General features: G+C 44.8%; 1 protein-coding gene across 1 annotated transcript in view; it reads right to left on the bottom strand.

The window, feature by feature from the left end:
* Positions 1-223: 223 nt before the first annotated feature.
* vwc2 (von Willebrand factor C domain containing 2) overlaps positions 224-24,900 on the bottom strand; it is a gene marked incomplete at both ends in the record, with an annotated part of 38,640 nt that continues 13,963 nt past the window's right edge. Inside the window, one exon of the mRNA XM_080782116.1 lies at positions 224-375. Within this exon, the coding sequence (XP_080638242.1) occupies positions 224-375 (152 nt within the window). The remainder of the gene's footprint in view (positions 376-24,900) is intronic.

Consider the following 24,900-nt stretch of genomic DNA (forward strand, 5'->3'; position numbering starts at 1 on the left):
CCCAGCTGCACTTCCGCATTTGGACACCAAAATTTGGTGTCCAAATGCTGAATCAGCGAAAAAATGCGGAAATAGACGGTACTTCCGGCAGCCTTCCGGGTGCTTCAAAACGCCACTGAGCAACTTCCACTGACATGAATAGTGGAGGGGGCGGAGCTTCGCGCCAGTTCAGTCTCTATCCTTTTAATACTCTATGGGAGGGACTGCGCCACTCTATTGCTAGCTAGCGCTGGCAGTCGTTCCTGCTGCAGGTGGCCTGGCGCTCTATCTGCCAGGTGCCCTCCTCGTACGTGCAGTAGCAGATCGTACAGTCGTCGACCTTCACCTCTCGCCCGGCGGGGATCACTGCCGTGCTGTCCGCGTAGCAGTTCGGCCCTAGTGCGTGCGCAAAAAAAAGACAAAGACAAAAGGAAACAGTTTAGTTTTAGTTTAGTTTATTTCGCACAATAAAAAACAGTACAAAAAGGTAACATTAATAAAAGAGAAGTGTGTGCAGGTGAGAAAAGAAACCCAGGGAGGGCTTATATGTGAACATATGTGAATGTATAACAGTCGTGTTATTATGGTGACAAGATAAAAGGAAACAGTCGTGTTATTATGGTGACAAGATAAAAGGAAACAGTCGTGTTACAAAAGGAAACAGTCGTGTTATGGTGACAAGAAACAGTCGTGTTATGGTGACAAAGACAAAAGGAAACAGTCGTGTTATTATGGTGACAAGACAAAAGGAAACAGTCGTGTTACAAAAGGAAACAGTCGTGTTATGGTGACAAGAAACAGTCGTGTTATGGTGACAAGAAACAGTCGTGTTATGGTGACAAAGACAAAAGGAAACAGTTGTGTTATGGTGACAAGAAACAGTCGTGTTATGGTGACAAGAAACAGTCGTGTTATGGTGACAAAGACAAAAGGAAACAGTCGTGTTATTATGGTGACAAGGCAAAAGGAAACAGTCGTGTTATTATGGTGACAAGACAAAAGGAAACAGTCGTGTTACAAAAGGAAACAGTCGTGTTATTATGGTGACAAGGCAAAAGGAAACAGGCGTGCAAGACAAAAAAGACTTTTTTGTGGGTTTTATATAATAATGCTTCAACCCGCGGCTGGCGCGGCACACTGACAGCCAGACTGGATTATACCAGCCAAGGTGCCTCATGGACCACTTAGCCGCACGGCCCCGGCCAAGATCTGGTAATCTCCTTCTGTGCTTTTTGGGGGGAGAGAAGCTATAGGTTATTGTGTTTTTATCTCTAGGACATCCATCTTGAAGTACTCCACTTGCTCAGGGTCTGTGTGTGTGTGGGACTAATATAGATTTATTGTGATGCACTTTGGGAACAATTATATGCCAAAACAAAAAAATCCTATACCAGACTCCCCTGTCTGTACAGCAAGAAAAAGTACCTGCTAGCACTTCAGGCCTACCAAAATACAGTACGCTGCACTTAAAATAAATCTGTTGCTCACAGGCTATACCAAATGCCACCAAATCACAGACATTGCGATACTGTCTGAAACCATGTTCTTCATAGAATCCATTACTGCGAACTCTCCAGTGTGATTTCTGTTTCTGTCCTTTGTTATTAACCCATTCTGAACGGGAACCCATTTTGGTGTTAGCATCATGTTATGCTTTAGCTATTGAAAAATAGCAGATCTACAAGCTCATAGCGCGCCACCGAGTGGCGCGCTATGAGCTTGTAGGTCTGCTATTTTTTTTTAAATCGAAGAACGACTGACATTTTTAGAATCTGATCTCAGGTCAGAATGGGTTAATCAGACCAGTGTGTGTCCAGTGGAAACCTCGTATGAATCTGATCTCAGGTCAGAATGGGTTAAAGACTGCGCCTGAAGAAAAACAAGAGTTTCTGGATAAATAGCACTTGAACACTATTCTGCTGACTCAATAATTAATGTATTTGCGTGGAACACAACAAGCAGCGAAGGGAAGGCTGTTATTGAACTTCAGCTGACTCCTCACAGTGCTCCGTCATGGAGTCTTTGTGACATATCTGTGTGTAAACAAAGAATGAACAAAGTAAAGAAGCTAAAGCGTACAGGATTCCCATGGCATGTCGGTGCACTTCAGACAGCAACAAACGTCAGACAAAAGAGCGTGATGAATGGAAGAGACCTTCAATTCATTGTCTTTCAGTTAAGAAGTCTTTTCAAGTGGTAGCCTGAGCTAACGTGTTAAGTTTCTGGTCTATAGGGGTGGGTCGCGGCTGAGATTTGCGCACGCCCTGATTGGATCTCACCGATCTGTCCGTCAGCCCTGGCCACTCCTCTCCCACCTAGTGAAGCGCTACGTCACATCATTTGGAGCGACGCCCACCCGGAAGCGTTGACTCCCACTTCTAGACCAAGGCAGCCAATGCGTTCCTCCAGGCTTTCATTTTTCGCGCAGACGAAATGAAAGCCTGGGTATCGAGGCTAGTCAAGTGGTGAATGCTCATTGATTGATTGCCTCACAAAGTATTTTTTTTTTAACAAGCAATACACTAGACACATTAAACCCTATATACTTAGTTGACTTAGGGGTCCCCCTATAAGTGCAGTATGCGCGCGCGTGTGTGTGTGTGTGTGTGTGTGTGCGTGTGCGTGTGCGTGTGTGTGTGTGTGTGTGTGTGGGGCACAGTGCTGCGTTTTGTGAAAGGCGCAGCGGTGGTAATCGGTGGTACAAATCTAAAACAGACAAGCCCCCATCCATCCTTTTCACTAATGCAAAAACCCATCAGAGTGTATTCTGTAAGACATGAAACTTATCAATACCTGGGGCAACCCATATGGTCCTGGTCTTGTGTGTTTATGTCCTTTGTGTCTGTTTTGTGTTTTTCTGTCTGTCCAGTAGCTTTTTAGTTTTCAGCTCTATGCACTTTGCTGTTGTAACACTTCAATTTCCCCTCAGCGATTAATAAAGTATATCTCATCTCATCTCATCTCATCTCTCGGCATTAATGTAATGTTGCAGGCGACTGGGAAGAGCAAGTCAGAGAACTAACTGTATGATGACTACTCTGTCAGACTGGACTTGATCGACTCCTCCCCCCTCCCTATCCGAATTAAATTGCAGCCAATCAGAGAATTGGCACTCGCCAAAATTCAAAATTCAAATCTATTCTCGAACATCCATTTGCCACAGACAGAACACCCTTACAGAACTTGTAAGAACGCTTGGTGAGGGGCTGGTTCTGTCTCAATACTCACTCCACCCGTGCCATACTGTTTCAGCCCCTCAGAGATGGCGGTCTGGGTGTACCGAATATTGAGTGGGTCTACACCGCCACCAGAACCAGTCACCTTATAAATATGCTCAACAGCGACGACCCCACGGTCAGGGAAATGGCTCGTGAGTCACTCATTCAACACATGCAGTGACGTAAAGTACCACCCGCGCTGGAGAATGAGACGCAGTTCCTTGGATTCAAGACTAAGGCGAATGGTAAATTGGACATTAAAGCCGCTGGATTCGGTGTGCGGTCCGACTGGATGGATCTTAATGATCTATGCCAGCGATCAGGATTACAGTTAAAGTGGGCGGCGCCTGATACAACAACTGCTGCGCTCAACAACAGCATCATCATAGATCCGCGTGTCCGTGCATGTGCGACCTACGAGCAGGACGGTGCGCACCATGAACTGTCAATCAAATCCGCGACCGCAAGAGCCACCATTCTAGGAATGAAGCGATCAGAAAGTGCACAACACTGGACCAGTCTGAGGCTGCAGGGAAAACTGGCTCTTCTTCCCTTTGCAAACCACTCATTATCACACGCTATACTGTCAAATAACACCATAGGTGAGGACATTCTCATTTTCACTATTAAAGCCCGTTTACAGGTGTTGCCGACCAAGTTCAACTTGGCAACCTGGTACCCATCAGCACACGACCCACACGGCATCCTACATCCAGTACCACATGACAAAGAAACAGTCGCACACATCTTAAATGGTTGCAGCCACTATAAAGGACTGTACATTGCCAGACATGACCGTCTGGTGGACCTGGTCTCAGACAAGATCAGAGGAGTACAGGACAGGACAACAAGAATGTATAAACACAGCACTGTAAAAATAGACTGGTTTGATCGCAATGACACGCATGTCAATTCACTACAAGATATTCCAAATATCCCAGATATTGTGTTCATCAATGAAATTAGAAAAACTGTCACTATATTTGAAATAGGCTGCCCACTTGTTTTACATCCAAACTTATGAAATATCAGCTTCTGCTGGAACGTATTATGGCCTTGGGATATAACTGTCAACTTATTGTCCTTGTATTTGGAAGTCTGGGCCATGTCCATAAACTTGTGCTCAGGGGTCTGCAATTGGGCGGATTGCTAAAAACAAATGCAAAAAAGCTGGCTAAATACTGTCTCAGCTACTATGGGCAGTCTGTCTGTCTGGAGAAGGCGTTGTTTCATTTATCCCTAGGTGGCTTAAAAAACCCCAAAACAAACATCCTGTCTAGTAGTGTCAAGTAATAGTATGTCAACAATGTGCTATATATTATTTTTCCTTCTTTTCCCTCTGTGTGTTAAGCATGTGCAGCAGCTATATCTGGTTGGACCATATGATGTATAACCTAATTCTGATCAGCGTTTGGGTCTATTGTATTACGCCTCTTGAGAGAGAGAGAGAGAGAGAGAGAGAGAGATCATTATATCTAGATTCTATCCTATCATTATAAAGCCCTCAAAAGCCAAGAGATGAACATAGAGAAGAGTCCCCTCAGTCAGCTGGTCCTGACGCTTAACAAACCATCAGCCAACAATAACCAGCCTCAGGAAAGCGACATCATTCCACAACAAATCCGACCCAACCAAATTATTAATCAACAGAAACAAAAAATACGAAAACTATTGGCTTGAAACAACAAAAACCCAAAGTAAACTAAATTGCTATCTGGCCCTAAATAGACCATACACACCGTGGCAGAATATTTGAGCACGGTGACTGATGGCAAAGTCAGAAAAACATTAACAATGTACAGACTCAGCGAGCACAGCCTGGCCATCGAGAAAGGCAGACATAGACAAACCTGGCTGTCCAGAGAGGACAGGCTGTGTTCTCACTGTAGTCAGGGAGTGGTGGAGACAGAGACAAACCTGGCTGCCCAGAGAGGACAGGCTGTGTCCTCACTGCCCAGAGAGGACAGGCTGTGTCCTCACTGCCCACAGAGGACAGGCTGTGTCCTCACTGCCCACAGAGGACAGACTGTGTCCTCACTGCCCAGAGAGGACAGGCTGTGTCCTCACTGCCCACAGAGGACAGACTGTGTCCTCACTGCCCAGAGAGGACAGGCTGTGTCCTCACTGCCCACAGAGGACAGACTGTGTCCTCACTGCCCACAGAGGACAGACTGTGTCCTCACTGAGAGGACAGGCTGTGTCCTCACTGCCCACAGAGGACAGACTGTGTCCTCACTGCCCACAGAGGACAGACTGTGTCCTCACTGCCCAGAGAGGACAGACTGTGTCCTCACTGCCCAGAGAGGACAGACTGTGTCCTCACTGCCCAGAGAGGACAGGCTGTGTCCTCACTGCCCACAGAGGACAGGCTGTGTCCTCACTGCCCACAGAGGACAGACTGTGTCCTCACTGAGAGGACAGACTGTGTCCTCACTGAGAGGACAGGCTGTGTCCTCACTGCCCCACAGAGGACAGACTGTGTCCTCACTGCCCACAGAGGACAGACTGTGTCCTCACTGCCCAGAGAGGACAGACTGTGTCCTCACTGCCCAGAGAGGACAGACTGTGTCCTCACTGCCCACAGAGGACAGGCTGTGTCCTCACTGTCCAGAGAGGACAGACTGTGTCCTCACTGCCCAGAGAGGACAGACTGTGTCCTCACTGCCCAGAGAGGACAGACTGTGTCCTCACTGCCCAGAGAGGACAGACTGTGTCCTCACTGAGAGGACAGGCTGTGTCCTCACTGTCCACAGAGGACAGACTGTGTCCTCACTGCCCACAGAGGACAGGCTGTGTCCTCACTGCCCAGAGAGGACAGACTGTGTCCTCACTGAGAGGACAGGCTGTGTCCTCACTGTCCACAGAGGACAGACTGTGTCCTCACTGCCCACAGAGGACAGACTGTGTCCTCACTGCCCAGAGAGGACAGACTGTGTCCTCACTGCCCAGAGAGGACAGACTGTGTCCTCACTGCCCAGAGAGGACAGACTGTGTCCTCACTGCCCACAGAGGACAGACTGTGTCCTCACTGCCCACAGAGGACAGACTGTGTCCTCACTGCCCACAGAGGACAGACTGTGTCCTCACTGCCCACAGAGGACAGACTGTGTCCTCACTGAGAGGACAGACTGTGTCCTCACTGAGAGGACAGGCTGTGTCCTCACTGCCCCACAGAGGACAGACTGTGTCCTCACTGCCCACAGAGGACAGGCTGTGTCCTCACTGTCCACAGAGGACAGGCTGTGTCCTCACTTCCCACAGAGGACAGGCTGTGTCCTCACTGCCCACAGAGGACAGGCTGTGTCCTCACTGAGAGGACAGGCTGTGTCCTCACTGAGAGGACAGACTGTGTCCTCACTGAGAGGACAGACTGTGTCCTCACTGAGAGGACAGACTGTGTCCTCACTGAGAGGACAGACTGTGTCCTCACTGAGAGGACAGACTGTGTCCTCACTGCCCACAGAGGACAGACTGTGTCCTCACTGAGAGGACAGGCTGTGTCCTCACTGAGAGGACAGACTGTGTCCTCACTGAGAGGACAGACTGTGTCCTCACTGAGAGGACAGACTGTGTCCTCACTGAGAGGACAGACTGTGTCCTCACTGCCCACAGAGGACAGACTGTGTCCTCACTGCCCACAGAGGACAGGCTGTGTCCTCACTGAGAGGACAGACTGTGTCCTCACTGAGAGGACAGACTGTGTCCTCACTGAGAGGACAGACTGTGTCCTCACTGCCCACAGAGGACAGACTGTGTCCTCACTGCCCAGAGAGGACAGACTGTGTCCTCACTGCCCACAGAGGACAGACTGTGTCCTCACTGCCCACAGAGGACAGACTGTGTCCTCACTGCCCACAGAGGACAGACTGTGTCCTCACTGCCCACAGAGGACAGACTGTGTCCTCACTGCCCACAGAGGACAGACTGTGTTCTCACTGCCCCACAGAGGACAGGCTGTGTCCTCACTGCCCAGAGAGGACAGACTGTGTCCTCACTGCCCAGAGAGGACAGACTGTGTCCTCACTGCCCCACAGAGGACAGACTGTGTCCTCACTGCCCACAGAGGACAGACTGTGTCCTCACTGCCCACAGAGGACAGACTGTGTCCTCACTGAGAGGACAGACTGTGTCCTCACTGAGAGGACAGGCTGTGTCCTCACTGCCCCACAGAGGACAGACTGTGTCCTCACTGCCCACAGAGGACAGACTGTGTCCTCACTGCCCACAGAGGACAGACTGTGTCCTCACTGCCCACAGAGGACAGACTGTGTCCTCACTGAGAGGACAGACTGTGTCCTCACTGAGAGGACAGACTGTGTCCTCACTGAGAGGACAGGCTGTGTCCTCACTGCCCCACAGAGGACAGACTGTGTCCTCACTGCCCACAGAGGACAGGCTGTGTCCTCACTGCCCACAGAGGACAGACTGTGTCCTCACTGCCCACAGAGGACAGGCTGTGTCCTCACTGCCCACAGAGGACAGGCTGTGTCCTCACTGAGAGGACAGGCTGTGTCCTCACTGCCCAGAGAGGACAGACTGTGTCCTCACTGCCCACAGAGGACAGACTGTGTCCTCACTGAGAGGACAGGCTGTGTCCTCACTGAGAGGACAGACTGTGTCCTCACTGAGAGGACAGACTGTGTCCTCACTGAGAGGACAGACTGTGTCCTCACTGAGAGGACAGACTGTGTCCTCACTGAGAGGACAGACTGTGTCCTCACTGCCCACAGAGGACAGACTGTGTCCTCACTGCCCACAGAGGACAGGCTGTGTCCTCACTGAGAGGACAGACTGTGTCCTCACTGAGAGGACAGACTGTGTCCTCACTGAGAGGACAGACTGTGTCCTCACTGCCCACAGAGGACAGACTGTGTCCTCACTGCCCACAGAGGACAGGCTGTGTCCTCACTGCCCAGAGAGGACAGGCTGTGTCCTCACTGTAGTCAGGGAGTGGTGGAGAGACAGAGCTCCACTTCCTGACTGCATGTGAGAAATATGAACACATCAGAGAGGAATACTGCCCTATAGGTTAACGGAAATAGCAAAGGCAGGGATACAGTTTGACTCTATCCAGGCAATCCCCTACCTATTAGGTGAAAAAGCTGAATGTTCCTGCAGGTTGGCAGCAAAATATGTATCGTATTGATTTGAGCTCACTCTTTGTGGGCACTAACAGAGAGACTTTGCATATGCTACATGCCTGCCTGTCACTTGTGGAGCAATAGAAAGCTCCTGTTGTAAAGGGTTTCTGTGTATTGTATATTTTAATGTATTGTACCTTTTTAAAGTTTTTGATTCATGGGTTTTTTATTATTGTTTGGACCCAATGTTTTATACATTTGTGTCAATAAAGTAACTAACTAACTAACCATCAGCCTGCCACAAAATGAGGGACAATGGGTGAACACTATAAGTCTATACTACAATTAATAGATCAATGTCATTTTGTTAATGTTTTTCCTTGTCTTGTTTATATTATTTGTTCTGATTATGTATAATTTATTATTTTGTTTCATATACACTGTATGTAAATGCTTTGGCAATATAAGAATGCTTGTCATGCCAATAAAGTATATTTGAATTGAATTGAATTGAATTGAATTGAATTGAATTGAGAGAGAGAATCAGGTTCACCTGTTGTTGGCTCTTGCAGTGTTTCAGTTAATTTGTGTACTGTACTGTACTGTACTGTACTGTACTGTACTGTACTGTACTGTACTGCAGGGGTAGGAAACCTTTGGCACTGGTGCCAACCTTGGCACAAAGGAGGGGGATCACTGGCACACTGGCATAATAAAAAAAAAACTATTACCGGTAAATAAACAATTAAGAAATGTAGTCAAATAAATGAATTCACTCATATTTGTATGTAAATTACATCCTGCACATCATTCTACATTAATTAAAACTCTGAACTCTGACTGGGGGAGGGAGACAGGAGGCCTATGCTCTGAGTCTAATGATCATTATAACAACGTGAAAGAATATTTAACAAGGGAAAAGGTTATATTTGTGCACAATCAAAACATGTTGGAATTGTGGTGTGGTGTCATTAAAGTGACACACTGACTATCCAGAAACTAAAAACATGGCACTTTGTTTCAAAAAGGTTGCAGACCCCTGCTGTACTGTATGTGTATGTGTGTGTGTGTGTGTGTGTGTGTGTGTGTGTGTGTGTGTGTGTGTGTGTGTTTGGGGCACTTACTACTGTATTGTAGGCCGATGTTGAGGTATAGCATGTGGGGCAAAGTTTTTGAGTTTTTTTTAAATAATAATTGAGCAAAAAGCACAAAAAAACTTTCTGAAGTTTCATCAAAACTATGAATTGTTCCAAATGTAGAGATTCTGAGCTGAATTGAAATAGTCTATTCCCCTATCGACTCTGAGCATTTGGTATTAGTCAATAATTATTCTGGTTGGCCAGGGCCATAATTATGGTATAAATATTTATTATATAAAACAATTAATATATAGGCCTATATATTCTTCTTTCCCCCTTTTTTAAAGTTTAATGCCCCACATTTCTTATAGAACATTTTCCTGAAGCCACCATTTTCTACAGTAAAATTGTTAAAGCTTTAAATAGTTAAGTAGGAGAGATTTAAAAAAGGAGAGGAGAGCATCATTTGCATTTCTTCCACCATAGTAAATGCTGCATCCGTGGTCTGGCATAATGCATGATCCACTTGGGGGTTTATAATAAGGAAATTAGGAACGTTAACAGCGGGGCAGTTTTGCAGGCAGGTATAAAGCTAGCATCATGTTATGCTTTAGCTGTTGAAAAATAGCAGATCTACAAGCTCATAGCGCGCCACCGAGTGGCGCGCTACAAGCTTGTAGGTCTGCTATTATTTTTTTTAAATGGAAGAACGACTGACATACTGTAGAAACATAGCTTTTTCAGAAAACTGTCATGATTTAGAAGACATGTTTAGAATATGATCTCAGGTCAGAATGGGTTAATGCAGGGCACTGCCAGACTGGATTACCAGCCAAGGTGCCTGGACCGCTGAGCCACGGCCCAGGCCTTATCCTCACTTTTGACCAGTACTAAAATTATTGGTTGCCACTGGTACAGCCTGTGGTGAATATATCAATGGTGCAACCGGTGGGGCCCTGCAGCGCCCCCAAGGGGGCGAAGGGGGAAACAAAAGGAGGGGGAAAAGAGACGGTGAAAGCCTGGTTTCAGAGGCTATACTCGGTCGCAGGAAGAGTAACAACCAAGGATTAGTCAGTGATGTCACTGACTGACTGGTTTACAGCTTCAAGTCCATACTACTTCCGTGTTGCATGACAGTGACATCACTGTCCACTCCTCCTTGGTATATCTTTACCACAGCCTTGTTTCAACAACGCGTGTGTTCATTAATTCAGCTGTCAGCAGCACAACAAAGGCTACAAAGCTCATATCAGCTGTAGCCCTATATTGTCACGTTCCGTCACGCTAATGAAACACTAGATGGGATTATTATGTCATGTCAGCACTATCAGAAAATGTAACCCAGGTAAAGTAATCTGTCACTCTGCACGTTTAACTAAAAAACTATTCCATCTGTCCAAAGTCATTTCTGATAACCTGCAGGCTGCAGCCCTGCACTTAGACAGAGTGTATTACAGATACACACAGATTGATTGAAAGTGAAACACACAAATTGATGTAAACATGCATACAGATTGATTGAAGATTTTTTACTTTCATTGCAACAGCTTGGTACAATAAATGGTAAATGGTGCATTTATATAGCGCCTTTATCCAAGGCGCTTTACAGAGATTGTGCATTACATTCACCCATTCACACACACATTAATACACTGATTGCGGCGGAAGCCATGCAAGGTACCGACCAGCACATCAGGAGCAATTTGGGGTTCAGTGTCTTGCCCAAGGACACTTCGACATGTAGACAGGAGGAGGAGGCGGGATTCGAACCGCCGACCCAGGGATCATTGGACGACCTGCTCTACCTCTTGAGCCACAGTCGCCCCAATGAACCGAGACGCATCGCATCGCATGCATTTTTTAGGGGGTCTAAACTAAATATTTGCACCGGTCCGGGGGATATTGCCAGGTCCATTCGCCACTGCAGGGTACAGCAGAACTTTGGTACTGTACACACTGTCATGGCAGTACTTGCACTAACCTTTGGTACTTTCTCCACTTTGGCATGGTTACTTACTAATTTTATGTTCTGACCATCCACTGCAACTAGCAGTAACATAGCAAAGCAAAGGTACTATGTTTACCCAGGGTAACTGGACTAAGCTCAAGAACTTGTTTACAGCCAGGCCCTGCTCATAGAACATTTCATGGTAGTGGTTCAATGCCTTGTCCAAGGGCACTTCAGCGGTGGTAATTTTAACGTGCCGGTCCGGGGATTTCTATGTCAGTGGTTCTCAAACATTGTCATGTCAAGGACTCCAAACAATATAATGTAATTGGCCACCGACCCCCATCTGAAAATATGTAGTTCCAGGGACACTACAGACAGAGGCAAGGCTTTGAAAGAATATATTCAAAGATGTGCGCCACAGTTTCACATCGAGGCCGTGCTATGAGCTTGTGTAAGATCTGCTATTTTTCAATAGCTAAAAGTATAACATAATGCTTAAAACACCAAAAGGGGATCCCGCCCAAAGGAACATGTGTTAATTTTCTTGTTTTACTTGATTCTAATCTGTTCTATTTGACACATTCATTCTATCAAAACAAACATCCAACCAAGGTTAGATTTCCACTTATCTCTGCACTGGTATTGGACAAGCTACACACCTTGCCCTAGGCTGCTTTTCATACAGTGTGTGTACTTACTGCAACTACTAATGTGGAATGTACCGAAATGCAGAAAAACAAAAACAAATAACGCACTGCTTTAATGAAGTCTCGAATCACACTTAGTTTAGGAGCCGGTAAACAGAACTTCCCTCGGGGTCAATAAAGATCTATCTATCTCGCTAAAGGTAAATACGCTACCTAATGAAAAATGTTGTTTAACTTAGTCTCAAGTGCCACCAGACCATGCTAGAATTAGATTAATCGGGTACGTGCATGGGCAGACCAATTGGAACGCTTCCTGGCAGATAATAATGCTTTAGGCAAGTATCTGTCGTACAATAATTCATTATAATAATTAACACTACTACAATCCTACTATCTGATCCTACTACGCTACTGTCTTTCATTTAAATGATAAACCTCACCACCGCTCCGGTGGTGAGGTGACCACCGCTCCGGTGGTGAGGTGACCACCGCTCCGGTGGTGAGGTGACCACAGCTGAAATAACGTTGAGCGGTGGTGAGTAAAAACAGAGAGAAGGGTTGGAGCGGTGGCGGTGGTTTGCTCTTCACCGCGGCTCGTGACGTCATGTTGTAGTTCTGTGGTCATACCTCCCCGTCCCCAGCCAAGTCTATGGACGTTAATGTTTGTTTAGGGCGGTTACGATGTAAGTTCTTTGCCTGCCAAGTCTATGGACTATAATGACAACGTAAGACGTCATCTGGCTGATATAATAACGCCCCTCACTTCACACAAGTGTGGTTTTTCATTCAGAACAACAAAGCATGGATCGCAGCTTTAAGCTGTGACCGTTCTTCAAGTCTCAAGTCTGCCCAAAGTTCAGGATTGTCAGTGTGCCATGTCAACATTAATTTGAATGACACCACATCAACATTTCCAACACATTTTGATTGTCCACGGAAATATCCTTATTTTTTAATATTTTCTTTCACATTGTTATAATGATCATTAGTCTCAGAGCAATGACCCACGCATCTCCCAGACTCCCTCCCCAGTCAGAGTTCAGAGTTTTAATGAATGTATAATTATTACAGTATGTGCAGGATGTAATTTACTGTACATACAAATGTGAGGGACTTATTTGACTAAGTTTAAATAGTTTATTTTAAACCAAAAGTCCTCTCTCTCTCACACTTATGCCAGTGTGCCAGTGATCACCCTCCTTAGTGCCAATGTTGGCACCGGTGTATACTGTACATACTGTACAGCGGTGGCCGAATGGTTTGCGGAGCGGTCTTGATATCGGAAGGTCACTAGTTTGTATCCCCGGACCGGCACGTTAAAATTACCACCGCTGAAGTGCCCTTGAGCAAGGCATTGAACCCCTACCATGAAATGTTCTATGAGCAGGGCCTGGCTGTAAACAAGTTCTTGTTGAGCTTAGTCCAGTTACCCTGGGTAAACACAGTACCTTTCCTTTCCTTAGTCCAGTTACCCTGCAGGGTAAACATGGTACCTTTCCTTTCCTTAGTCCAGTTACCCTGGGTAAACATAGTACCTTTCCTTTCCTTAGTCCAGTTACCCTGGGTAAACATAGTACCTTTCCTTTCCTTAGTCCAGTTACCCTGGGTAAACATAGTACCTTTCCTTTCCTTAGTCCAGTTACCCTGGGTAAACATAGTACCTTTCCTTTCCTTAGTCCAGTTACCCTGGGTAAACATAGTACCTTTCCTTTCCTTAGTCCAGTTACCCTGGGTAAACATGGTACCTTTCCTTTCCTTAGTCCAGTTACCCTGCAGGGTAAACATGGTACCTTTCCTTTCCTTAGTCCAGTTACCCTGGGTAAACATAGTACCTTTCCTTTCCTTAGTCCAGTTACCCTGGGTAAACATAGTACCTTTCCTTTCCTTAGTCCAGTTACCCTGGGTAAACATAGTACCTTTCCTTTCCTTAGTCCAGTTACCCTGGGTAAACATAGTACCTTTCCTTTCCTTAGTCCAGTTACCCTGGGTAAACATAGTACCTTTCCTTTCCTTAGTCCAGTTACCCTGTAGGGTAAACATAGTACCTTTCCTTTCCTTAGTCCAGTTACCCTGGGTAAACATAGTACCTTTCCTTTCCTTACTCCAGTTACCCTGGGTAAACATAGTACCTTTCCTTTCCTTAGTCCAGTTACCCTGGGTAAACATAGTACCTTTCCTTTCCTTAGTCCAGTTACCCTGGGTAAACATGGTACCTTTCCTTTCCTTAGTCCAGTTACCCTGCAGGGTAAACATGGTACCTTTCCTTTCCTTAGTCCAGTTACCCTGGGTAAACATAGTACCTTTCCTTTCCTTAGTCCAGTTACCCTGGGTAAACATAGTACCTTTCCTTTCCTTAGTCCAGTTACCCTGGGTAAACATAGTACCTTTCCTTTCCTTAGTCCAGTTACCCTGTAGGGTAAACATAGTACCTTTCCTTCCTTCCTTTACAGTCGACAGTATGATAGTAGATAGTATGATAGTAACGTTTGCTTTGGCATAATTATGCCGAAGCTCGTAACATACAAAAAATTAGGCTTCTTCTGTACAACTATGTACTATTGGCCTATACACTACCTTCTACAGTAGGTGTGATTCTGTGGTTATTGTACAGTACAATTCCATCCATCTTCCACAACTGGGTAAAAGAAATACCGGAGCCTTGTATAAATCATCCATTATCGCTTCACTTCAGCTCCACATGCAAATATATAAACACTGCAGCGATTGCTGCCAGGGCATCAGGTATCGCATAACCCATTCTGACCTGAGATCAGATTCATACGAAGGTTTCCACTGGACACACACACTGGTCTGATTAACCCCATTCTGACCTGAGATCAGATTCTAAAAATGTCAGTCGTTCTTCGATTTTTCAAAAATAGCAGACCTACAAGCTCGTAGCGCGCCACTCGGTGGCGCGCTATGAGCTTGTAGATCTGCTATTTTTCAATAGCTATAAAGCATGACATGATGCCAACACCAAAATGGGTTCCCGTTCGGAATGGGATAACAATGGCTGGGGCTTTTCGTAGGCTAAACAAGGTCTTGAGCCACACTATTGTGCGCTGGAATGAAGACGCTGATAGATGGGGGAGTCTTTTTCCACATGTATATGCATAGCCTCCATATTTCCATCGGACAGACAGAGAGGTACGGTAGCTAGCCGAAGGAAGGAAGGAGTGTGCTGGTGCATCAATCAATGTGAACAGTTTGCAGAGGCCTGTCAAAATGTCAGCCCTGGCGCATTTATAAGCCCCGTCAGATGAAACATGCACGTCCTCCTTATCTGAATAACAGCCTGGACCGTGTGCACTGTCACTGATTCATCATCATTAACCCACTCTGACCTGAGATCAGATTCTAAAGATGTTTTCTGCATCCTGACAGTTTTCCATTCTGACCTGAGATCAGATTCTATAAAAATGTCTTCTATGTCAGTCGTTCTTTCGATTTTTCAAAAATAGCAGACCTACAAGCTCGTAGAGCGCCACTCGGTGGCGCGCTACGAGCTTGTAGATCTGCTATTTTTCAATAGCTAAAGCATAACATGATGCTAGAACACCAAAAGCAAAAACGTTCGCTCTGAAAGAATATATATTCACAGATTTGCGCTTGTAGATCTGCTATTTTTCTTCAATAACTAAAGTATATATAACAGAATGCTTACAACACCAAAAGGGGTTCCCGTTGAGAATGGGTTAACGGCATTTAGCAAACTGCCTCAAATAAAATACACATTACATCAGGGGCATGCTATGAGACTTAATGGGTAATTGTATGCTTTATAAAAAAAGGAAAAACATCGGGGGTGTGTGTGTGCGTGCATGCGTGTGCATGTGTGTGGCTGTGTGCGTGCAATCCGTGCATGCGTGCGTGTGTCTGGCTGTGTGCGTGACTGTGTGTGTGTGTGTGTGTGTGTGTGCGTGTGGCTGTGTGCGTGTGTGTGTGCGTGTGTGTGTGCGTGTGTGACTGTGTGTGTGTGTGTGTGGCTGTGTGTGTGTGTGTGTGTGTGTGTGTGCCTGTGTGCGTGCGTGCGTGTGCGTGCGTGCGTGCGTGCGTGCGTGCGTGCGTGCGTGTGTGTGCGTGACTGTGTGTGCGTGACTGTGTGTGTGTATGTGTGTGTGTGTGTGTGTGTGTGTGTGTGTGTGGGGTGCTTCCTCATAACACGGATTAAACAGAAGCCCGTCAACCAGTCAGTCATATTGGCATGGCGAGCTCATCTGTGCTAATTTATGCATGGATTCATGACTGCGGTGCTTACCCATCATTGCCATGCACCCTATTATTCTGTTATCATTCAAACGCCCACCTATTCGCTCAGTATACAACCACTCTCCCCAACCTCTCTCTCTCCCTCTCTCTCTCTCTCTCTCTCAGTATACAACCACTCTCCCCAACCTCTCTCTCTCTCTTCTCTCTCTCTCTCTCTCTCTCTCTCTGTATACAACAACTCTCCCAACCCCTCTCTCTCTCCCCCTCTCTCTCTCTCTCTCTCTCTCTCTGTTGTATAGCAGTCCCCCCCCCCAGCCCCCCCACCCCCCCACACCCCCCTCCCCCAAGACACATTAGGATGTGTTAACCCATTCTGACCTGAGATCAGATTCTAATTCTAAAAATGACTTCTACATCCTGACAGTTTTCTGAAAAAGCTATGTTTCTACGTCAGTGGTTCTTCGATTTTTTTCAAAAATAGCAGACCTACAAGCTCGTAGCGCGCCACTCGGTGGCGCGCTACGAGCTTGTAGATCTGCTATTTTTCAATAGCTAAAAAGCATAACATAATGCTATAACACCAAAAGGGGTTGAATTCCCGTCCAAAATGGGTTAATATTGGCACAGGGGGGTGACAAATGGACTGTCCTCCATGTGTCTGAGCGCCGGTCGGTCGGACCCAGGCTGTCATGCGAGCTGCATGCGATGTGCGTTGACTCGTTGGCATGGGCAACGGGCCGTACGGCGTGAAGGAGAGAATACCATTAGCACCTGTGGCTCTTGGCTTGGCATTAAAGCCCAGAGTTATATACTTTGTTGCGCGTGGTGTCGCATACAGAAATGATCCGACTGCACGTGATCAAATTATTATGTGCAATTAAACGGTCAGCTAGATGATGATAAAAAGGTGAGTATGTGAATACCAATGATAAGTACAGTATTAGGCCTACCATTTCAGGATATTGTTTACTAATGAATTACATTGTTTCTGTACTTAGCATTCCTACTTCAGCTAGTGTTGACTCTATCAACTATCCTCTCTCTCTCTCTCTCTCTCTCTCTCTCTCTCTCTCTCTCTCTCTCTCTCTCTCTCTCTCTCTCTCTCTCTCTCTCTCTCTCTCTCTCTCTCTCTCTCTCTCTCTCTCTCTCTCTCTCTCTCTCTCTCTCTCTCTCTCTCTCTCTCTCTCTCTCTCTCTCTCTCTCTCTCTCTCTCTCAATTCAATGCAATTTAAATGAAGGTGAAGTAAAAACAAAAATGCACCAAAAAAAAGCTGCAGGCGAGTTCTCCGGATAAACCAAAACACCGTCACGTTGCAACACAAAGACAAGCAGAGAGCTCGGAGGCACTTCTCAGTCATCCTGCTCGCTCCCACTAATGCAGTCTTCACAACTCGCCTTTTAGAGATTTTTGTCCGTATATGTGGAAGAACTGAAGAATAATACGCACGGCTTGTCCCTTAACCCATTCTGACCTGAGATCAGATTCATACGAGGTTTCCACTGGACACACACACTGGTCTGATTATAACCCATTCTGACTTGAGATCAGATTCTAAAAAAATGTCAGTCGTTATCTTCGATTTTTCAAAAAATAGCAGATCTACAAGCTCGTAGCGCGCCACTCGGTGGCGCGCTACGAGCTTGTAGATCTGCTATTTTTCAATAGCTAAAGCATAACATGATGCTATAACACCAAAACGGGTTCCCGTTCAGAATGGGTTAATGCAGTTCTTTGGTCAAAATATCCATTATAAATGACCCGGTACAGTGGAGATGGTACAGTAAAGTGGGAGAAAGTACAGAAAGGACAGGGAGCAGAGATTTTACGGCTGTATGAATAATTCCATTCTTAAATGTTGCACCCTCATATGATACTTCATGACATGAATATAGGTGTGTGTGTGTGTGTGTGTGTGTGTGTGTGTGTGTGCGCGCGTGTGTGTGTGTGTGAGTGAGTGTGTGCGTGCATGCACACACAATTCAATGCAAAAAAAAACTTTTTTTTTCAATGCAATTTAAATTGCATTGAATTGAGAGAGATGTCTGTGCGTGCGCGTGTGTGCGTGTGTGCGTTTTGTTTTCAGCATTGCTAAAGCTAGATTCTCACCATATCCCCTTAAAGCCCTGCTGCATAGAGTGCATACAAGGTGAATAAGATGTCCTTCTGAGTCCGCAGAGCTATAGGACTTTAAATAAATATACTTTTTCAAAAGTCTATGAGGAAAATGAACGGCCATTTATTTTCCCGGGGTCTCTCGAAGTAACCTGACTTTGCCAGCTGGGGGCGGTATTGGGTAACCATGTTCCCCAACACCGCAACCATCTGGGACCTCTCAGGGAGTTGAGCTAACGCCGAACAGCTCCCGTACCGAACCAATCAGCGTGAGCTAAGGGCGGGATATGTGCGAAACCGGATGTGAAGCTATACGTATATAGACACGTCAATATGATTGGTTGTGTTTGCACGCCCACACGGTGATAGACAGACGGTTCCATCCAATCATCTACCAAGTATCTTGAAAAAAAAATAAACAGCCCCGTCATCGAATTGCCTCCCGAGATCCCAGATCCCAATAAGCTGTGAAACAAACTTGTGTAGCAAAAGCTTCTTGGATCTGGCAGCGTCAGGTTACTCTCGAAGGGGTGGGGCTGAGACGCTCTATAGCGCTGCCCTGAAGAGGTGTTCACGTGTGTTCTTAGACCATATTATTATTGTTAAATCCATTCTAGCATCTGTGAGGTTCTCATAATCTCAGCTCTGTCGTCAGTCACGTCTCCGCTATTATCTATGTATTATAAATATACCTTATGCTTTTGAACACTCAAAATATTGACATAGACATTTACTTCGAAACATCACAGTTACAAATGAATGCTGACTGTGCAGATACTGATAGAGAGGAAGTCTAGTCAAAGAAAGGCCTTTTTATTGAACCTTTGAAGCCATTGAGCCAGAATTGGGTGAGAGACAATTTCTCCTCTGTCATCAAGATGGATTTGAAGGTTGCTTTAAAGTTTAAATCGATAGACCAAAAAAGAAAACAGCCACAAAGTAAGTCTCTATAACTTTCCTTTCACATTAGGATGATGTATAATATGCTCTTAAAAAAGATAACCACATCTCAAAAGATCTATCCATCCATCCATCATCCGCGCACACACACACACACACACACACACACACACACACACACGCATGCATGCTCGCACGCGCACACGCGCACACACGCACACGCGCGCGCGCACGCACACACGCACACACAGAGAGAGAGTAAATATCTTACTACATTTAAATAATTGTCTATGCTATGCTGTCAACCATGGCTGCACCAGGTGTTAAGCTGGACGGAGTGTAGTGGTTCATTTGGCTCCAGTTCCGGCTGTTTGCATCACAAGGCCCTCAGATTAGCGCTTGACCCTTAATGTCTGACTCTGAGTGCTACTTGTTTCCCTGAGCGTTGCCAAGGCGATAGCCTACAGAGACAGGGTCGAGGAGGAGGAGGAGGGGCCACCTTCCCCTCGGAGGTGCAGGAGGAGAGAGAGAGAGAGAGAGAGAGAGAGAGAGAGAGAGAGAGAGAGAGAGAGAGAGAGAGAGAGCGTTCCTGAATTGATTTTTCTTTTCTCCTTTTTTTTCCCGACCCAATCTTCAGGAAACAGATGTCGTGAAAGAAGTGAAAGATTTATTCCTTGCACGTGTCTCTTGAAGATAAATGTCATGTAACTGAATCCTTATTATTAAGTTGTTCAGAGAAAAGTGAAAAAGGATGATGATGAAATGATGAAATATTTAGGGGGTTATTGTTATTGTATGGCCTATACAGAAAAGAAACATAGCATAATACAATAAATAAGGATAATCTTATCTCACACAGGCAGAGATTTAGTGTCTGTAGTTCAACTTCAAGTATCTCAAGAACTGTCTGTACGACCGACTTCAAACGAATTGCTGCGCACCTTACCGATGACCCAAAGGACTGCCGTGTCCGGCATTGTAATAATAATAATAATAATATTAAATTAATGTATGTTGGACTAGGCACTAGTCTACTACTTTAACCAACTAGTCGACTATTCAACTAGTCGACTAGTAAATACATTAGTCGACCTTGTTGGTACTAGTTATTTTTCTGATTTTGTAGGCCTCAAGATCAGGTAGATTCTAGTTATAGAACCAATGTACACAGTTTTTTAATTTACAAATTCTTCTTTTTTTTTTTACATAATAGGTAGTTGTAAACAACTAGTCAACTAGTCAACTAGTAAAAATAACTAGAAGTTATTTAGAAGATCCTATGAATCCATTTCCATGGTCAAAGATATCATTTTGGCTATTTTGTTTAGTTTAGGTGAACAATATTTCTGCAGTATGCAGTATGGGTCAAGAGGACATTTCTTCATCAGACATGTATATTGCCCATATTTTACATAATATATGAATCATCCCGTGTGGACGTGAGCAGTGGTAGGAAAAACCAAGCTTAAAACGGGAATGAAACCATTTAAATGCAACATATTACACGTTTTACGTTTAACCCATTTAGGCCTGACGTCAAAATTAAAAAAATGTCTTCTTCTAAATCCTGACAGTTTTCTGAAATACCTATGTTTCTATATCAGTGTGGTGTTCAATATTTCATGTCAAGGACCCCAAAGATGATATGTACAGTAATTGGCCACCGACCCCCATCTGAAGATTTGTTCCAGGGACCCCCCCCAGAAGCAAAGATTTGAGTTTGAACATTGAACAACATTCGCTCTGAAAGAATATATAATTATTCAAAGATTTGCATCACATCTTCACGATTGTTCAAAAAAAAAATTCAATAGCTAAAGTATAACAGAATGCTTAGTTAAAACACCAAAAGGGGTTCCCCGCCCAAAATGGATTAATGAGCGAGCAAAAAAAAAGAAAAGAAGAAGATGATGAGAACCTGTTTCCATTCCAGCGAGCTGCTATTCACACACAGCTGTTCTTTGATATTCATGAACAACTGTCTGGGGTGGATGTTAGCGATCGCTGCTCCCTTTCATCTCTCTCCCCTGGCCCTTCCCTCCAGTGTCTGCGGTGCTCGCACGCCACCCCGACAACATGTGTGGAACCGGGTGCTCCGCCATGAGCGCTAATTTAGCCCCCGCGATAATGACCGTACATAATTGATGAACTTATCAAACTCCATAACTCTGGAACATAGTGCAATATGCTTTATAATTATAGTGATATTGTGAAATCACGAAACAAAGAGATGCAAACCGTTAATTGTGGCGGGGCAGTGTTGTTTTTATGGCAGCAAAATTCTATTTTAGTTTTAGTCATTCAGGGCTGTATTTTGCGTGTCTTAAGTACCAGGTCTTATTCCCTAACTTGAGTAAACTAAAGACCTGGAGGCGTGATCAATGCCATTTGGCTATTCTGAGTGGCCAAAGATCGGGGGGGTAGGACCAAGTCTCATGGGATTTGGGATTTGTTTATAAACATTTTGGTATTTGTTTATAAACATTTGTGATTTGTTTATAAACATTTGTGATTTGTTTATAAACATTTGTGATTTGTTTATAAACATTTTGGAATTTGTTTATAAACATTTGGGATTTGTTTACAAACATTTGGGATTTGTTTATAAACATTTGGGATTTGTAAGTCTCATGGGGGGGGTAGGACCACTTCCAGTTGACCTGTAGTAAGTCTCATAGTCGGGGGGGTAGGACCAAGTCTCATGGGATTTGGGATTTGTTTATAAACATTTTGGTATTTGTTTATAAACATTTGTGATTTGTTTATAAACATTTGTGATTTGTTTATAAACATTTTGGGATTTGTTTATAAACATTTGTGATTTGTTTATAAACATTTTGGGATTTGTTTATAAACATTTGGGATTTGTTTATAAACATTTGGAATTTGTAAGGCTCATGGGGGGGGTAGGACCACAGTGCATTGATCACGCCTCCAGGTCTTTAGTTTACTCAAGTTAGGGAATAAAACCTGGTACTTAAGACACGCAAAATACAGCCATAGTCTCTTGAATGGTTTTCAACGCGTCGCAGCAGGCTATAACGCGACGGGTTGTGAGATTGTAGAACTGCTATTTTCAGCATGCAACCTAATGCATAAAACTAGGATCTCTTGTCCGCTATAGTCCCTCCCTAACAGTTTTTATTTGTTTGATGAAATTGTCAGCATATTTAGTCTTAGTTTTAGTCATCATAGATTTGTTTTTTACTTAGTTTCCATTTAGTTTTAGTCAGTGAAAAAAGGTAGTCGACGAACATTTTTCGTCTTAGTTTTAAGTCGACGAAAACAACACTGTTGTGGGAACCCGTTTTGGTGTTAGCATTATGTTATGCTTTAGCTATTTAAAAATAGCAGATCTACAAGCTCGTAGCGCGCCACCGAGTGTCACGCTACGAGCTATTTTTGAAAAATCGAAGAACGACTGACATAGAAACATGGCTTTTTCAGAAAACTGTCAGGATGTAGAAGAACATTTTTAGAATCTGATCTCAGGTCAGAATGGGTTATACTACAAAAATCACACCCGTGTGAAGTGAGGGGCGCTCTTATCACCGTACGTCATCATGACGTAACATGTCGATTCGCTCGTCCACATATTATGACGTATAAATTCTCCATTCATTGTCAACGGGAGTTTGTGGAGTTTGTGTAAGAGACGAAAATCTACACAAATAGCTGAAAAGCGGCCCCTCAGAAATGTCTAGAGTTCTGGCTGAAATACACGCTGAGACGTGTGTGTGTCAGCTGGAAAATGGTCCGAATTAAGTTTATAGATGAGATAACGGCTCAGAGCACCAAGCAAACTTATTATTCCATTATCTTGAACACTTAAAGTGTCTATTGATTTAACCCATTTTGGGCGGGAACCCATTTTGGGTTGTTAGCATCATGTCGTGCTTTTAGCTATTGAAAAATATCAGATCTACAAGCTCGTAGCGCGCCACTCGGTGGCGCGCTATGAGCTTGTAGGTCTGCTATTTTTGAAAAAAATCGAAGAGCGACTGAAACATAGAAGACATTTTTTTAATCTGATCTCAGGTCAGAATGAAAAACTGTCAGGATGTAGAAGATATTTTTTAGAATCTGATCTCAGGTCAGAATTGGTTAAGCTTGGCTGATATGATAAGCCCCCCCCCAAATAAACTCCCTGATAGAATCTCATCTCTCCTTCTATTTCTACCTCGCGGGTAGCCATTAGCAACGAGGAGGGGAGGCTGAGGCGACTTTGATGTCACACTTCAGATGCATCACAGTTCTCTAGAGGTCTTAACATCTGTCTGCACTTCGCACAGCATCTGTAGGCAAGTCGGACAAACAACAATATTACAGGCAATTATGAGAGTCCATCACAGAACTGCAGCTATTAACATTGATGTGCTGTCCAGTATTGATAGGTGAACGAACATAAAACAAAAAAATATCTCAGTTTTTTTCCGGAACAGAAGAGGGGTGCTTTACAGAGTAAAAGCGGCCATGTCTTCCCGGCACCCCAGAGCTCCTATTTTGAAGGAAACCTGGGAGCTGACCAGTACAACCACAGTCTTATACTGTTGTACTGGGAGCTGACCAGTACAACCACAGTCTTATACTGTTGTACTGGGAGCTGACCAGTACAACCACAGTCTTATACTGTTGTACTGGGAGCTGACCAGTACAACCACAGTCTTATACTGTTGTACTGGGAGCTGACCAGTACAACCACATAGTCTTATTATACTGTTGGCCACTAAGCAGCTCCATTGGTTCAGTGCCTTGCTCAAGGGCACTTCAGCGGTGTTGGGTGAGTGATTAGATTAGATTAAATGTATTGTCACTGCACATAGTATACAACCAGTAAGACGCGCAAACGCGGGAAGCGAACGCAGCTCGTACATATATTAGCCATAACCATATAAGGAGTCCCCAAAGCAGCTATACGTCCAAATATGGAGTGTGTTGCATCAATCACAAACAAATCACTCAGCTCCATATATGGGCACAAAGGTGGGACACACAGACAGACAGACAGACAGACAGACATGATCTGCTAGGTCTCATAGTAAGTGCTCACTGCGTTCGCAAATACTTTGACAATGAAATGAAGAGTAGCCAGAGTGCAATATACAGTAATGCAGTAAATGAGAGAATAAATGCAGAGAATGTACAGTATATGTACACTAATGTATACAGAATAATAACTAGATAAATAGAATAAATATAGTAATGACTATGATGGTATAGAACCAAGGATAATCTGGATAAGTATATGAGAAGAAATAACTGTACAATGCAAGTATAATGCTGCTGCATGTTGTATAGCAGTAGTAACAGTATGCACTCCCACCCCACACACACACCCACACCCACACTCTCTAACATGCTAATGAATATAGGCATGAGTTCAGATGGGTAGAGGGATGGAGGGACGGAAGGGGGTCAGAGTTCAATGACCTTGGAAGGGGGGGGGGTCAGAGTTCAGAGTTCAGCAGGGAGACAGCAACAGGAAAGAAGCTGTTCCTGACTAGTGCGGGAGCCAATAGTTCTGTAGCGCCTCCCAGAAGGGAGAAGAACTAGTCTGTGGTTTGGATGAGAGGTGGGTCTTTCACTATACCTCTCCTCCCATAGAAGGGAGAAGAGTCTGTGGTTTGGATGACAGGGGTCTTTCACTATAGAGCGTCGCAGTCCCTCCCCCTTTCAGAACGAGTGGCCCAGGAAGCCAACTCTTGTCGTGACAAATCATG

This window comes from Protomyctophum bolini (genome assembly GCF_963924005.1).
Source record: "Protomyctophum bolini genome assembly, chromosome: 14".
Lineage (NCBI taxonomy): Eukaryota > Metazoa > Chordata > Actinopteri > Myctophiformes > Myctophidae > Protomyctophum > Protomyctophum bolini.